The sequence below is a fragment of the Aythya ferina genome (assembly GCF_964211825.1).
Source record: "Aythya ferina genome assembly, chromosome: 7".
Taxonomy (NCBI): domain Eukaryota; kingdom Metazoa; phylum Chordata; class Aves; order Anseriformes; family Anatidae; genus Aythya; species Aythya ferina.
Window position 1 is genome coordinate 24721976 of NC_140302.1, and position 17535 is coordinate 24739510.

Below are 17535 nucleotides of genomic sequence, written 5' to 3' on the forward strand. Positions count from 1 at the left end.
TGGGGGCCACAGCAGGGTGCCAGCCCCACAGAGCAGCAGGTGAAGCCCCCATCGGCCTGTGGCAGCTCTCTGCATCAGGAGAAGCGATGTCAGACTGCAGCCCCTCTCCCTGCAGTGCTGTTAGGCAGCTGCATGAAGGCTCCCTCCCTCTTCCACCTGCTCGGCTCGGGTTTTGTTTTGCTGTGCTTTCTCAACGCTGGCGAGGAAACCAATAAATCCTGGGAGCGCACGGATTCGTGGTGAGAAAGCCTGAAATTCATTGCTGCTGTGCTACTGTTACAGCTCTGGATACGATCCCAAAGATTAGTATTGTCTCCAGATTTCATCTCGGGGGAATTTATGTTTGCTGCAGACCGAGTTAGCTCGAAGGTAGAGCTGTCAAGTTAACATACGATTTGTTTGTTAATAATACCATATGGTCCTGTAAAAATCTGTTAGCTATTACCCTTGTGCATCAAAATGCTACTCTTTTAAGCAGCCTTACTGCTGCCACATTGCAGAGGAGCTGCTCCTCTGTGCCACACACAACGCAAAACAAACGGACTTGCTCGAACAAACCGCTCCTGTCTTCGGGGCTGTCTTCTTCCTGCAAACGGCCTTCCCGTGCACTGGAAATATCACTACTTAATTGGATCATTACATGAACATTTAAAAGGAAATCAGCGTGTTTCTGTGGCTGTGTGCTGACATTTGCTGCACGTCGCTGTCTGAACTCGGTCCTAAGATGCAACGAGGTCAAAAACAGCCCTGGACTTCAGGGAAGATTGCTGGGGGTTCAATGGGCCCGGCTGCCTCAATACTTGAGTGTTTCAAATTTAGCTGAGTAAAATATAAAGATGTGTAAGAAAGCTGTTTAGAAGACAGGCTGCTTTCCCTGAGATAGCTAGCACATCTGGGGGCATCACGACATATATATGAACACTCACTGTCTGTACTGCCCAGGTAATCACTGCTGGATAAACACTGTGGAACACAGAAGCTCAGTCTGAGAGGAGAAAACAGATCTGTAAAACACTACAAAAATACTAAAAAGGAAAGGACTGTAGAAGAAATGGGACTGGCAAAAGACTCAGCTCACGGTAACCAGGCGAGAGAGCTCTCCTATCTTTAACGATCCAAAAAGCACCAGAATTCTGGGAGTTAATTTTTCCCATTAAATGAAACGCCGTCCAAATGTAAAAAGCAAACCTGTAATCTTCTTGAGCTGATAACTAAAAGCAATCAAGCAGTTATGAAGGTCTTCAGGCATTATTATACCAGTGGCAAACATCGATAACATGATAGCACATTCAGCGCACGTAGCCCTGTCTGTCCTTCAGGAAAGGAAGGGTTGATTGAGCTACAGATAGGAAGAAGCAATCAAAAACTACAGCTAACGAAGAAAGCAGTGACTGACAAGGCAATCCTGGGGAGTGAGCTGGAGTTGGAGGGAGCAAAAGGCAGTCAGGTGATGAACATTGTGAGAGTGACACCGGAGCATCATCTGGAAAAATGAGTTCCTTTGATGCAGGGCAGCAATGGCGCTTCCCAAGGAGAAGAGCAACACACGCATCCACCCGTGTGTGCTCTCGGGGGCAGAGCACTGCAGAGCTCCCCAAGATGTGAAGCTGGTTCTCCATCCTGTCCATGCAGCTGCTGCACTCCCCATCAGCTTCCTGGGCCTTTGACCCATTTATGCGTAAAATATCCCTCCCAAACACAGCATCTCTGCCCCAAACCCTGCCCTTTCTCAACTCCCCAGCCACGGTGATGCTCTCGGACATACAGAACCTGCGGGTGCACGGCTGGCACCTCCCCTGGACAACCAGAAGTGGTTTGTGAACAGCTCCAGCAGAACCCTTCCAGGGAAACCAGGGGGCTTTCTGCTAACCAGCCTGGGCACCTCGGTGATGCTCCACCAGGAAAAGCCATGGGGGATGCTCACAGAACGCCCTCACTCAGCTTCTTCCTTTCTGTATTTTGCTCTCAGTCTTAGATTTACCACTCCAAACCTCTTTCCAACTCTCCTGAGCCTAAAGAAACGAGGCAAAACACCAGCAGGGAACAGGCTGAGCGGGTATTTGTCTCAGCCCTCATCACCCCAGCTCTGTTGAGGCAGCGCTGCAACATGGTTACTCTGATTTTTTTCTGTCTGGGGGAGGTAGTTACTCCCCTTTGCCTCTCAAGCTATACATTTTATTTCCCTGACTCCTCCTTGAACAAAACTAAGCCATTAGCTCATTCACACCTCAGGTCCCTTCCTTTTTTTCCCATCACACACCACAATACCTGGAAAACGAAAGCTTTCTCCCCATCACACCAGCTAAACAGAGACGCTGGCTCCTGGAGACTGGAAAGGGGCAATATACATTCTCCAGTTACCACGATATTCACTGCCCAAGACAAACCTTCCTTTAATCACACAGCTGGGAACAGGCTGAGAGCTCAGCAAGCCCACCTTGCCAGCACCTACCCCGCGGCACATGCTGCCCCAGCTGCTTCGAGCCACAGCCCACTGACATTTCTCATAAGCCTTGTGAACGCCTGTTTCAGTAACACGAGCTTCCAGGCAAACAAATGATCCACCTCCCCGAAACCAAGCAGGAACAGGCTAACAGCGCTGCAATGACAGCGGCACAGTCGGGGGAGATGCCCCGGCTGAGTGTATTAATAGATGGTTTATCCTGGATGAAAAGTGTATTTTAATATCGTGCTCTGGACTGGTCACTCTCATTTTCAGGCATCGTTGGAGAAAAAGAAGAGAAGAGCCCAGCTTGGAGCTCCCCCACCTCTGGGACAAGGGGGCCAGGCAGAGCCACGAGCCCACAGCCACCCCCGTGCCCTCGCCTCTTCCCTCAGCCCAGCGCACACGGGAGGAGACCAAAATCGAAGCGCGTGTTGCAACTCACTCCAATTTTTTTTGCTGTCTTACTGCTTGACGGCCGTGTCTCTGCCACCGTGCCAAGTCCCTGGCTCCAAAGGAGAAGTTATTTTAATAATCTGTGCTTCAGCACAGACAGATGCTTCAGCAGCTCAGGGCAATCGGCACCCCGTGCTTGTGGATTACGTAACCAGGCTCCAAGGAAAACAACCGAGCCTTTAAAAACCAGAAGCCAGCTGACAGCACTTCAGCTTCCCCTTACCACTGTCACTTGCCTTTGAATTACGCTACTGAAAGTTAAAAAGCAGCACCCGGGAGTGAGCGTCGCAAGCCTTCGGGCTGTGAGGGGTGCAGGCATCCCTGACACGGGACGTGCTAGGTGGGGAGCAGGGGGTGTGCGGTAAGGTTTGCAATTCTCATGCACCTCCGTGGTTGTTTTTACCTGTGCTGCCAACACACACACAGTCACAATCTCATAGCCCTCCTGAAAGGGAGGAAAAAAAAAATCTCTGCAGAGGCTCCAGCTTATGCAAAACGCTGCTGCCAGGGTTTGAACTCACATGAGGCAGATGCAGATTCCGAGTGTCACTCCAGTCTTGACGGAGTTACACTGGGCTCCCCTGTTAAAGAAAAAAATCAGACTGATTTTAAAACTGCAACAGCTCTGTGCCATGCGGGACGGTGTCTGCTGGAGCTCTGTCCTCTGGTAAGCTCGGAAGTCGGCCTGGCAGCGATTCCAAATATACTTACAGCTGATTTATAGAGGAGGCACAGTTGGTAATCGTGCGTCCTGCAGGCAAAATTCTGTCCTCGTATCCACAAAGCAGCCTCAGCTCAGTGGTAATTAGCTCAGTGGTAATTAGGAGGAAGAGGCTACACGTGCATTGCCCAAGTGACACAAACCCTTCAATTTCTCTCGGACACAGACGAAGACTCAAGAAAGGCTCTGGTGCTCCTCCTGGCGCTCTGCCGTTATTGTCCATCCCTCTGTTGGTGACGGATTACGCCTGCACTTGGTTTCGTGGCACGCAACGCCTGCACGTGTCAGTGCAGGAGGCTCAGGAGACCGAGTCAGGAACTACTCCAGGAACTTGAGAAGAGAATTTTGCCCTACATCTGAAGGTGCTTCCAGCGAGAGCCTCAAATACAGAGCCTGTCTGCAAGCACACACAGTAAGAAGACCTTTTCTGCAACTTGCAGGGATGCGCAGAGTGATGGCAAATACCTTTGAGATCACATTTGTGCTAAACGCAAGCTGAGTGAGTTGGAAAGTTGTTACAAAATGACCCCCAGAAGTATGCAGACCTCCTGGAAGGCTTCTCTGAAAATAAGCATTTAAAGCCTGTTTGTTTTAAAACGCATAGCTGGGGAAGGTTGTAGTGGCTGTGATGGCTCTGTTCAAGCTGTGGGGAGGAGGAAGGCCTTCAAGGGCTGCCCATTTCTTTCCTTCTTCCTCCTCCCCACACACAAGTTTCCAATTCAGGCAGGGCAGCTTCTCATTGAAGATTTAACATGGCTTCTTCCAGGGCTCGTCAACCCTTCTTACAAGCTGCTCGTGGATCACAGCAGAGAACAGGTGCTAAAGGTATGAAACCCATGCACTTCTGTGCTGTTTCAGGCAAATCTTCAAAAATTTTACCCACTGTCTGGGTTCTCCGGAGAGCACACAAAGACAGATAAGCCAAAAGGTGGACAGATAACGTGAAGGGTTTAGCCTCGTCTCCGAAGCACAGGAAATGCAGCCCAATTACTTTGTGTGCAGTCTTGAAGAACTGAAAGTGAAATAACTAGAAGCAGGTTGTTTCAGTTGCTGCTTATTCCCCAGGGACTGAGGCACGCAAATCTGGCAGTTAGGACCTACACGGCCAGGTGGGCAGCAGTAGCCAGGTTTCTGCACTTCTCAGTGGTCCAGACCAGGACAGATCTATCCCCACAGTTCTCCCCTCCGTGACCTTTTTCTTTTTTCTCTGCACGCAGCCCTGAAGCTGGGCACCTGGTGCCAGCTACCGCCAGGATGTCTGTGGCACAGTCACCTCTCCACGACCACCAGACCTCTGATTATTTCACCAAAGCATCAGACATCCTGCTGCTCTGATCAAGAATCCTGAGGGAACAGTGAGCAACCAGCCCCAAGGGTGTTTGGGACAGGGGATTTCATGAGAAAGTAAGCCCCACTGAAGCAACAGTCTCAATTAAACGGATTAATGAGTGTTGGGCAGACATTTCACATACTGCCACGGTTTGAGGAAAGCCTGTCTCAGACATAGGTCTGAGGCTTCCCAGAAGTAACTGGGTAATGATCTTAATTTATACACCAAACCCCTTTCAGGAAACCTATTATCTTCATAATCCATCACAGAGTAATGCCATTTTTCATACGTAATTAGAAAAGAACAGGATTTATGCTCATCAGTTTCTGTGTGGCGGGATCTCCTCTACCCAGGGTAGATATTCTCAGGTGCTGGCACCGAAACACCAAGTCTGAGCGCACGGCATTGCTCCTGCCACAGCAAATGCAGGCGTTTCGCCCCACAGCATCCTCACCAAACGCAGAGGGAAGCACAGACACTGCTGCAGAAAGCCTCGGCTGTGTAGAGCACTGGTCTCAAGTCACCTTTGCCCAGCACAGCGTGTGAAGATGTTCCTGCTCTGCGTCTCGCCGTGCTGGGAGCAGTGGAGTCGCTCACGTTTGTGCTGTGCTGACCTGGGAGCTCGGAGCCTGCAAACAGACTGACAAAGCAGTAAACGTGCCTGGTTGTAACAGCGAGAAACCCCACGGGACTCCTCAGATGTTTTAAGTTAGGAACATGGTGAATCACTTTTGTTTATGGACTGGGCTGAACTGTGACCATAAGGGATCCGTCTAAGGTCAAAACAAGTTGAAAAACAGCCAGGAATAGAAGCCAGTCTTCTGCAACCTTCACTTTTGATTTTAACTGCTAGACCATAAATAAAACCACACTGTAATATGCAAAACAAAATTGTAGTATTTCAGCCTCTGTTTGGGTTTTCATAGCACCGAACAAACAAAATGGGTGGCAATGGTATGTTTTGTTTCTTTGCGTTCAGTCAATTTTTCAATCTGAGCCGAGAGGAAACCGCTGCCTCACCGATCAATAATTTTCATTTATCCAAAGAAACCTTTTCAAGCGCACAACTGTTCTGCCAGCAGGACAAAGCTGAGCTTTAAGCACACTTCACTACTTAATTTAAAATTAAACCTTTCCTATTTCACTACAAATTCCGTATTTGAGGCAATCAGCAAACAAGACCTGGACAAAGCCTCCAGGTGTGTCCTGGGGTATTTTCATACGCCTAACACACGAGCTGCTCTGCCGTGCATGAACAGCCAAGTTCTGCACTGAGCCTCTTGCAGCCACAGATGTTTTTGACAGTGAATCCGATAACAGGAAGCAAGGCAAGAATCACTAATCATCGGAGGCTGAAAAAATCCAAATTTTTTGGTGCATCTGAGCTTCAGCAGCTCCCCAGCACCCTTCCCTGCCAGTGCCCAGTTCTGGTTTCTGGGAGGGAACCAGCACACACCTATAAAGAACAAAGACTGCAGTCCCCAGCTGCAGCAGTGCCCAAAAAAGCAGCTGAGCACCCACTCTTCAGCCTAGGAGTGCTGGAAAATTCCCTCCCTCTAACACTCCTGCAAACATCCCCATGTGCACACAGCTTTCGGCTCTAAAACCTCGGACCTGGAGCTGTATCAGCTCCTCTGCTCCCCCTCTGCGTGCCCAAAGCATCTGCAAAGGCTGGATTTGTTGCTGTTCCGAGGACTGACACAGCACTGTACGCTCAGCTTGGCTCTGGACTGCTGGATGCGTTCACTTCTGGTTGTTTTTAGTGCTGCCTTTCTACTTATTTAATATTAAAAAAAAAGTGTTGCCAAGTATCATCAGCTTTAACTCTTTTCAAAGCAGGCTTATTAGTGCTCTCGTTGGTAAATGCCAGATATTTTTAGCTCCCTGCTGCTGCATTTTGTTTGCCTTCGATGTAACGAAGATTTGGGCTGTTTGGATATGCCTCAGAGGCTGGCAAAACAGAGCCTAACGTTGGCAAGATTTCTTCTACTGAATAAAAATGCATGGCTGGAGGTAACAACAGCAGCGCTGAGGTGACATTCTGCATGTTGAGAGAAGCAATTCAGACGGACTCTGCATTTCAAAGAAAGTTCAGTTTGTCTCTTTTAATAGTTGCCATAACATTCCTTTGCTCTGGAATAATATTTTAAAGATGACTACACAGTCACCTGTTCTTTTATGGGGATGTTTTACAGTTTCCCCGACACAAGAGGATCTTTTTTTGTGCTTAACAAGTGCCCTTCAGAATTTACCTCTCTCAGATGCAGCCGCTGGGAGTCATAATCCCGTAATGGAAATCGCCCTCCATTTCCATGGAAACAAACCACCGTGCCAAAATACGGGCTTACTTCTTCAATAAAGACTTCCTGAACGGGGAAGAAATAGTTGTCTGGGCTTCGCGTTGAGACATAATTTGGTAGCATCTAGAAATAAAACGACTTAAAGGCACAGCAGCCATTCATATTTTCAATCTAAGGCATTATTCGGGTGTACCAGCATCCAAACAGATCTTGCTTGTTATTTCTCCCCATATTGTTTCTGTTAATGACCTCGGTCACCTTCCCTTTGGACTTCTGATTTTTAAAGCAGAAGGAAAGAAAGCTTCTGGTTGACGGAGGAGTGATGAAGTCAGAAGTCTTCCATTCTCCCCCAGCTCTGCCAGGTTCATTGTCTCATCATATACTATTAAGAGAGGGGTCCTCAAAAGCTACACATCTCATGTATTTAACAGCATGCACCCGGCCATATCTGCAGCCCCAATGCCTGTTAATAAGCCATGTACATGAGCTTTTCTGCAGTCCACTAAAAGAAGGCATTCACAAAGCAACAGCACACATGTGATCTCAGGGTTAAATCCTTGTGTCCTCTCTGCTTTGGTTCCTCCTACAGAGCAAGCTATCTGCTTCATCACAGGGACATTTGCAACCTAATAGCACTTGTATTGTGGCATTAAGATTACTAGATAAGGGCATCTATTAGACTGAAAATACCTCCACATTTCCATCTGCCTGGCAAAGACATGAACTGTTGACCCAGCTAGTGTTATTCCCGTGTTCCCGACAGCCAGAGAGCAGAGTGTGGCAGCTTTTAAAACCCTCCTGACGCTGCGAGGACTTGTTCTTCCCACAGCTTCTGTTTAACGCTCCAATTCTTCAAGAATTCCCGGGCAGCAGATTAATGGTTTGTCAGCTGGTGATTTACTGGGACGGAGCGAGCGACACGTGCTTCTTCCTCTCCTCGTCCCCACTGCCAGCACCCTGAAAAACCACAGCTCCAGCCTTTGGTTTGCTGCAGCACACAGCTTTGAATGGCTGAGCTCCTGAGTTTGAGCCACCCAAACGGAGCAGGGACAGCAGCCACTCCAGCACTGCGCTGGTATGTGAAAAACCATCCAGCTCAAAGCATGCTAGGAACAGCTCGGCTTCTCCATCTGCCTTCAGCTTGAAAACGCTAATGGCCAAAACAGCCTCGGAAATTTGCAAAATCTGCACCTGTTCAACTTGAAATGTGCAAACGCGAAAATGTAGACAGCAGATGTGCATGAGTCAAAGCATCTCTCAAGTTCTGCTGGGACAGCTTGAATGCTGCTGTTGTCAAACCTACCAGTTCCTCTCTCCAGCCACCGAGCTGCTTCCACGCGGCACAAGGAGCTGCATTATCCAGAGACGCAGGATAAAAGCAGAGCTGCTCAGCGTCACCTCAAAAGAACCTCAAAGTTTGGAGTCCTTACACTGTGATGAAACCAAAGACAAACCTTTAACCTAAGCTAAGAGCCCCGTTAGGACATTTGTGTTTGAGTTACCAATAAACATTCCCTAACAACATCTGAGCAGAAGGACAAACATGTCTTTGTCGTTGCTTACTTTACGAGCTCAGCAGCTTTGGTGAGTGTTCGCTTCAACCTTTCACGTATAAAACTCCCACGTTTCTGCTTTGCTTTTCATCTGTGTAATCCAGAAAATCTTATCCACGGTACAAATTCCTTAATCCCACTGCTCACTTTTGGAAACCAGAACACGGAGAGGTGATACAACCTGACTGACATACCCATAGCAGATACACTGAAGAACCAGTTCTCAGCCCAGCTGCCACCTCGTCTCCCAGCTCACATGCAGCAACAAGCCAGCGCTGCCGCCTGTTTCAGTACATCTCTTCCCGAGCCAGCAGGTAAAGACAAATGTTTCAGAAATAACACGTGGGTGTATAAAGCTTCCCTCTCCCCCCAACTGCATGGATGGCTTAGGCACAAACGCCTACTTGAGGAAGGGGCCAAACCTGTTTATACACGTTGTGTTTTGGAGTAAGTTGGAGAGGCAGCCACAAACTCTGAGCGAAGCTGTCTCTCCCTTGTCTTTTCCCACGTGCTCAGAAGGGACACGCTGCAGCTGAAAGCAAAAGCAATTTGGCCATAAAATGTTTGCAGTGCACCAAATCTTGGCATTACGTTGGCAGTGTTTCTAGGACACAAGCTATATTCCAATCAGATTATGTTGTATTAATCATATTTGCACACAATAAAGCCAGTATTTTTCAAGCTTCATTTCCCCTTCATTTTTATTGAAACAGTTTGCAGCCGCTAGTGATGATTTTATTACTGGTAGCTGGAGAACATGGACGCAGCAGTGATTTAAGCCTTCCAAAGGAAAGCATCCTGCTTACTGATCTCAGACCTCACCTACCTCAGAGATGGAAGTCAAAACTCGCAGCCAGGCTGTAACTTTTGGAGAAGGATGGTGCTCACAGAAGAATGTTTCCAAGCACAGTCCAGCTTGCAATTCTTACTAACTCCCTCTCCATCTGCCCATGGCCTGGTGTGAAATTACAGCCCATTTGAAAGCCTCGCTGCTGATGTCCTGTGCCTGTCAAGGGACATCTCTCTGCCCATAACCTCATTGTGCAACCTGTCCCATGTAAGTCCTGGTAATGCCTTATGCATTACTGGAGCCAGACCTAATAATTACGATTGTAGCTCACCCTGAGAAGGAAGCAGCCAAACAAAACCCTCTCTGAAAGCTGACCCTCTCAGTTGTTTTTCCAAAGGGCCACACCAACCCCTCGTCTCAGGTGAGTGTTGTGTTAGGGACTCCAGAGGCATACCTTTATCTTTATCCCCTCAGTTCTCAGTAAACACAAATGAGAGGGCTGTGAATCTTTTGGAGTACGTGCAGCACTGTCCTTTACCAAAGCACGGGTAATTTTGACAGTACTAGCAAAACAAGAAAGCAGACGGGAAGTGTTACTGACTACTGGTCTTTGAGTCCATCGGGATGAATAAGCAAAGGTGAATCATTCAGATAATAAAAGAAACTACTGTTTAACAGACAAAAAGGTGCTACAAAAGGACCCTCACATTGAAGGGTTTCAATGAAGCTTTCCCAAACTCTTCCTCTTGCCCTGGCAGTGGAAGGCAGCCCTTCCCAGCTGTTTGCAATGCTGTTGCTGTTGTTCTGCAGTCTCCTTCTGTGGAAGATGGGAACTCTGCTGGACCAGGGCACCGGCCTCGCTGCCTGCCCGAGGGGCAGAAAGGTCATCAGCAGAGAACAAGGGGCTGCTGGCTCACATCTCAGAAAGCCGTCCTACCCTCTGCTCAGCTGGTGAGTCTCGCTTGCATCAGGTCCAAGATCCAAAGCAGCAGCTATTTGGCAATGCGCACATGCCCCAGGAAAACCCTGCTGTTCTTCTCGTTCCTTCCACTCCCCTCTCAGTAACACCTAGCTTAAAACAAACATTACGTATCGATTGTGATTCACCACCACAAGCAAAACAAGCCGACTGAATAGGAGGGTGACAGACAGCTCCTTGTCCAACGACTCAGGGGGTCTTGGAAGTTTCCATATATGTAGGAGACCTTACTCACTCCATGAGAACACAACAGCAATCCTTGAAGGGAAAAGAAGGAATCTAAAACCTGAAAGAGACATCTCAACTTGCCTTCATTTTATTTTGAGCTCTTAGCAGCCAAATTAATTCTAGCTGTAACCACAGAGGGTAAAAAATCAGCAATTTAATGTCCATAATTTCTCAGAAGAGAAGGCTAAAACCTTCGGGCTCTTTTCTTCAAGAAAAAAGGATTGTTTGCCTAATCCGCCTCTATTAACAGTATTTCTCAACCCTATGCAAGGAAAGAGACAAACACAATGAGAGAACATAAAAGTGATTAAGAAGAATCCAAAGCTTAGCCTACTTTTGACTTGGGAGCAAACCAAATCATTGTGGCAGTGCTGTAGCAGGCAGCCTTGCAATGTTCATTTTCAAGATAAGTAGTCCTTTAATTTAATAATAAGGTTAAGAAATACTACCCTATAAAACAAACGTCTGGAATCATATTTTATGGGCAATGTAACACGATGATATCCAACCTGCTGTCAGTTGGCAAGCTGACATTCTCATGCAGGCAGTGGAATGCATGGTCACTGCAGCATGTGTGTAAGGAGGTGTTACGATACGCTTGCAAATGGAAATGCCACGTGCCAAAATTATTCTACACAGAAAACAGTGCTATTGTGAGCAGGTTTGTCCCCTTAAAATCAGAAAGTACAAGAATAAAATTGTCTCAAGCTTCTGCACTTCAAGATGAGTCAAGTGATTGTGACTTCTCTCTTACTGAACTGCCTCCTAAATAAGTCTTTTGGTGCTACCTGTGGGCAGAGATTTGGGAAGAAGAAGGATAGCAGAGGGACTCGGTACTTTCTTTCACTGACACCACCGCTTCCTCTTCACGAGATGGGCAACTCAGGGTGTTAAACAAAAATCAACCTGCTCCTTAGCTGTCAAAACACTTGACTGTCAGCTATGAGATGAATGTTACCAATTTATAGATGATGTGAAGGATCATGACAGAGAGTGGAGAAAAGATGTGGCACAATTTTAGGCAGGGCTAATGGCTCTGACTGCCTTCAACCACTGAATATGAAGATTGTGGCAGACTTTCAAACAACTTCACAGAAAAGTGACATCTGAAAGTACAAATGCAGAAAACTAGATGAGGAACTGATGACACTGGAGGTGCTCCCATCCTTCCTCCTTGGTCTATTTACACAAGTCTTGAACAGCCTCCAAAAGGCATCTGCTCACCATGCATCATCTGGTATGCAGACACCATTTCCAGATGTTGAACTGCAGATAAACTATCTTTATACATCTATCTATGTATATAGATACAGATATAGACACATATATCTATATGTATCACAAAGATAGACAGACAGACAGATAATTTTTCAAATCTGGACAGAAACGTCCAGATTTGTGAATGTCCATGTGAAAGAGTGTGCAAGGGATAACTTGCCCAGAGAGAAAACACGATAGGGTCTTACGAATACACTACAACATGTTAATGTAATACCTCACTTGTCCTATTTCTTATAATTTCCCAAATAATTATAGCAATACTTTAACATTGTGTTCTTTAAAGCATCTGCAATGAATAAATATTTTTTTCTTGTGTGCCACAGTTACATATAGCAAATTATGGTCAAATAACAAAAGCCCCCATGGAGAAGAAAGGATGACTGTGAGACAATAAGATGACGAACAGGTAATTGTTAGTTCCCAGATGATTCAAAAAAACAGAAATAGTACTTACCAGGCATAACACTTTCCATCTGCAAAAGGCTTTCCAGTCTAATTACATTCTTACAACTCCCTGTGAAATGATCTGCAACTATTATCCTGTTGTACCATGGGAAAAGTCATAGGCCAGCAGCTTACCCAAGAGCAGTCCAGATTCCCAGCCTTCTGCTCAGACCCCGTCTCATTTCTTTTCCTGCACCACACCCAGTCACTCAACTCCCCTGAATGCACCAACTTTGCCTGCTTAGTGGTATCACCACGACCTTGCAGCCTTGGGAGCCCCACACTTCCACATCCCAGGGAACTGTGTAAGCCTGCCTGAAACACTCACATTTTCCCTCTCATCAAACTAAGAGTCATTTTGTGGATAACAACACATTCGCTCTGTGTTTACAGGAACATGCAACACTTGAGTAAAATGAACAGTCGGAGGAGTGAGGATAGTGCTGAAATTCTCCTTCTGTCAGTTAGCAACACACTTCTTGTTCCATGCCAGCCTTGCTGGGATCACCCGAGTCCTTGGAAATGCCGTCAGTTGTGAAAGGCAAGGAAGTTGTGCTTCTGTTACAAAAGTGAAACCCACAACTTTTTTTTTTTTTTTAAGCATTTGTTCTTGAACTGTTTTGCACTCCTTAAAAGCCCTAAAAGCCCAGCCACAAGGCTGTCACAGCTGGGAAATACCAACACCTAAAGCATGTGCCTGCAGTCAGATTCAACACAGATTAACTACGATGCATTTTATGACTTAAAAAGTGGCAGGCACTTGAAACAGATTTGTAAATAAGGTGGTGAATAACGAACCCTTTTGCATAGATAACTGGCACCTCATTCATAACTACTTAAAAGAAGAAAGTGATGGAAATATAAACTGCAATTACCTGCCACAAACTCCAACATTGCTTTTTGTAGAGTTGTGTTGAACCGTGAGCACGCAGAGTCTTTCCTGACCTTTGCTTAGCCACTGACCCCTCAGGCTGTCCATAGCATCTCTCATTTCTTCTCAGTGGTCACAATGAACAGATGACCGTACTTGATACACTGCATTAACCTATTATTCGGTGACCTTGGTGCTCTACTTCACATTTCTTAGTTTATATTCACAACTCTAAGTGGAAATATCAAGAGCAATAGAAATTTTCTATCCACAACCTTGGAAGTGGCAGTGAAAAAGAAGGTAGAATTGTATGTGACACCTTTAGTTACAGCCTGCCTGGCACTACAGCCTCAGAAAGTGGAAGTGGGCTTTTAATCTTTTCCTTCCTTAAAATACACAGCATCATGTAAGTTTGATTACATAGAAAACCGTAACTTTACCCCTCCTCCAGCCAAAGTCTCAGAGAACTTGCTTGCCGAGTATTTGAAAAATGGAGAAGTCATGCAGAAAATTTTGTGAAACTAAAAGGTCTTATGCAACCTCCCAAAGACTATCTGCCATGAAGAACGGGCAGAGCTTTCTGAATAACTTGTTCAGCTGACTCACAATGCTCCCCCTGCCTCGCTGCTTCTCACAAAGGAGTCACTGATGTGGCCAAAAGAGGAGTGGGGAAGAGGAAAGCCTATTCAAAACTGACCCTCCCAGGACACAAGAAGACCTGTTGGCTAAAGGTGTAGCCCCTTTATATGCACCAAGGGAAAAAAAAAATCACCTTGTTATTCAAAGCCAAGCTTTCGTCAGGGGCAATATCAAAGCACAGTGGGATTTAAGGAAGTAATCATACTTTTTAAGCTTCAGTTTCCTTGAAACTGTACTAGAGCAGTGTGGTTTATGACCGAATACAACTTCCAGATAACAAAAATAAAGAGAAACACCTGACATGAAAGTGCAATGAACAGCGAGTAACATATCTGCTAACAGAGGAAGCACCTGCTAACTGGAGTAGCCCAACCAGTTACCGGTTTTCTCTCAACAAGAGGCAATATTCCAAACTAAGTCAGTGAGAAAGAAATCAAGAAGATACTCACCGGCAAGCGTATAATCCATATCAAACCCAAAGCACTTTATCTTTTCCATGGCTAAACTTCTGTTTACAAAGACCCTGTCAGGGAAGAAGAAACAGAAATAGGTATGAGCATTTTCAACATAATCATATTTTAGAACAAAGGTATTCTGTCTCTTAGCTTAAAATCAGAATATACCTGAAAACAGAGGAAAATTTCTGTTTTTGCCCTGGGTGCTCCTGAAGCAAAGCCATCACTTTTGCAGGGTTATTCTAATTATTGGTATGCTGTCTAAAGACATCCACGCATGCATGCACACACATGGCTTTGCATGTGACCTGCAAAAATTCCTAAGAATAGAAGTGTAAAAGCTCCTGAAGCAGAATTCAGAGTTCAAGTGGAAGCAGAGGATGGAAAGCAATGCAATTCGCCTGATTAAAACAAAATATTACATAGAGATACCAAGGAAAGGAAAAAAAATACACATTTCTGTGAATAAACTCAGCATTTGAACACTCTTTGGAATTATATCTAGAAGCTCCAAGCAAAGACCCGTTACCACATTTATATCAGTATCATTAATAAACATTTAATACAGCTCTGAAAAAAAAAAAGATATTTTCACCCATAGAAATAAATCATTTCTATTATGAAAAATGCTATTTTTTTTTGTACTAAAAACTGCAACTCCCCCACAAAAAAAAAATACTATTCTGTTAATTCCATTTTTATTGTTAATGCTTATTGCAATGAGAATGTAAGCTGCATGCTGCCAGGCCCTTTCTGATTACAACATTTTAATACGCTATATTCAATTTAGTCCAAGTAAATAACATGGCAAAGAAATAGGTCAGGGAATCCAACAAAAGCCTGCTCCAACTACTGCAGGAACTAAGCTGCTTATGTTTCCCCCGAACTTTAAACCCTGCAGCAGGTCTGTAAGTCTGGGGGGCTTCTCCCACCGCCTGTCCTATCTGAACCCTGCGAATCCGAATCCCAACGGCACAGCCACGAGCTCGGCTGCGGGATGGGAGCTGAGCTTCTCAACGCTGAGCTCGGCCAGAAATCCCCCGGTCCTGCTCGAGCCGTGACGCCGAGGCAAAAATCCCCTTGTCTGAGAAAAGGCAGGAGTCCCAGAGCCTCCACCTGTACCCCGATTTCAGCACGTGGAAATTCTGCAAATATTGAGTATCCCCATTGCTCTCGGCAGGGTAATTAGAAACCCAAATCAGCGAGGCTTCCTTGGAGGAGGAGTGACATGGAGGGGGACGAGCAATGGAGACGGTAAGTGCAAAATCAAGTCCTCAGATATTCTGCAAAGCCCACAGAAAGCCCCGGCCGTGCTCGGGGGCAGGTGGCCGGCACGCCGTGCCCCTTCCACCGCCCGTGCCAGGCTGCTGAAGCAGGTTTTAGCAGCAAACTGCTCCCATCTAACTCTCACGCTCCTCTGCAAGCCGTCTTACCTCATCTCTCACCGATGTGCTCCTTGTTTAGTTTGCAGCAGTCTGATTCATCTACCAGCCTGAATCATGTTACACAATTCCTTAAAAGCTTGCCTAGTACAGATGCAGTTTTGCTTGGATCTGATTTGACTTCAGATGATCATCGTGCCTGAAGTGAGCCTTAAAGCACTGTATATCTTCTTGGACAGTGCTATAGAAAACACATCTGTGGCTAATTTAACTAGTCACTGGATATCGTTGTTGTTCCACACAAATCCACTTGGAATAGTTTCTCTGGCAATAGGCTGCTTTACCCCTAACCTTGCACACTCTCTCTGGGAGTCACAGTTTCCTGGCAAGCTGCCTGCCTCCGACAATGGGGCTTGTCACCGAGGGGCCAGGGAGGTTAGCGATGACTATCTTTTCTGATAGATTTATGGATTACCTAAACAAGACAAAATTATAGGGGGGGAGGGGGGACGACAACAAACAAACTGCAAACCGGTAAAGAAAAGCCTTTTGGAAATGAGAGATGAGCTCATAAATCACTAAAATTCACTCTTGAAATCGCTGGCTTTTGAGTAGGTGGAGCACATTATCCGAATCTGCAGTTTGAATCAGTGATTGTTTGTCTTAACGTCTCGATTGCTCTGATTTAGAAGCAGCCAACACCAAATCTTATTTAGCACTAAACGCAGTCCCGTACTTTGTCTAATGAAGATGATTACATTCTCTTGCTGCTGATGCCAGGAAGCACTATTTATTATCTAATTCCAGCACATCGTTTCTGATCTACTGCTTGTGCAGTTTGTTTCAAAAAGAGAAATCGAAGAAGGAATAACCTACCTCTGGGAAATGCTAGCAACATTTTTTGTCCAACCTGGGGAGTCCAATTTTGTTCTTTCCTTTAGGCTCAGCCCCTGGAGCATAGTCTTCCGTCAAAGCAAAACGCCCAGGCTGCCTGTCCCCCCTCTGAACGGGCCAGGAATAGGAAGGGCAATTTCAAGAAGCTCAGGAGCCTGGAGAGCGACTCAGAATTGCAACATTTGGGAACGGTTTCCCAAATGAGGACAAAAAACAAGCACTGCTAAGACGGAGCTGAATGCGCTTATAAAAAGGGTAATACGGCAGTGCCTGGGAAAGGCGAAAACAAGGGAGCTGTGACCCAAGAGATCGCTTCCAGTCCAGCGTGCCTATGTTTAGATGATGACGACACCAAACTGACCAAAACCACGGAAAGATCTCTGAGCCTCGGACATTTTTGCATCACTTTACTCTCAGTGTATTTACAAGCTGAACCCTGGGAGTTAAGAAAATAAAAATTAAAATAAAAACAACTGCACATGTTGATACTGAAGATCTGGAAAAGTTTCCTGAAGGCGATGAAACAAACAACATCCATTAGCATGTTTTTATTCCAGGACAGGTCTTATGACTAAAAGATGAAAATTACTATACCAGCCCCGTCTTGGTAACAGCTGGGGAAGATTGCTCTTTCTCCATCAACTTGTAAATATTGCCTGTGACCTAGAAACTCTATGTGGCAAGGTCTCATCATGCCCCGGCAGTCCGCAAGGCCTGGCAGACTTCAAGGCATCCAGTGAGTGATTTGACAGGGCAATTACTTCACCCA

At 46.0% G+C, this 17535-nt stretch overlaps 1 protein-coding gene across 3 annotated transcripts in view; it reads right to left on the reverse strand.

Annotated features, from left to right (window-relative positions):
* Positions 1 to 17535, reverse strand: part of NT5C2 (5'-nucleotidase, cytosolic II) — a 100972-nt gene that overhangs the window by 13646 nt on the left and 69791 nt on the right. For all 3 annotated transcript variants that reach the window (XM_084526281.1, XM_084526280.1, XM_084526282.1), the window contains one exon: positions 14485 to 14558. In XM_084526281.1, the coding sequence (XP_084382407.1) occupies positions 14485 to 14558 (74 nt within the window). The remainder of the gene's footprint in view (positions 1 to 14484; positions 14559 to 17535) is intronic.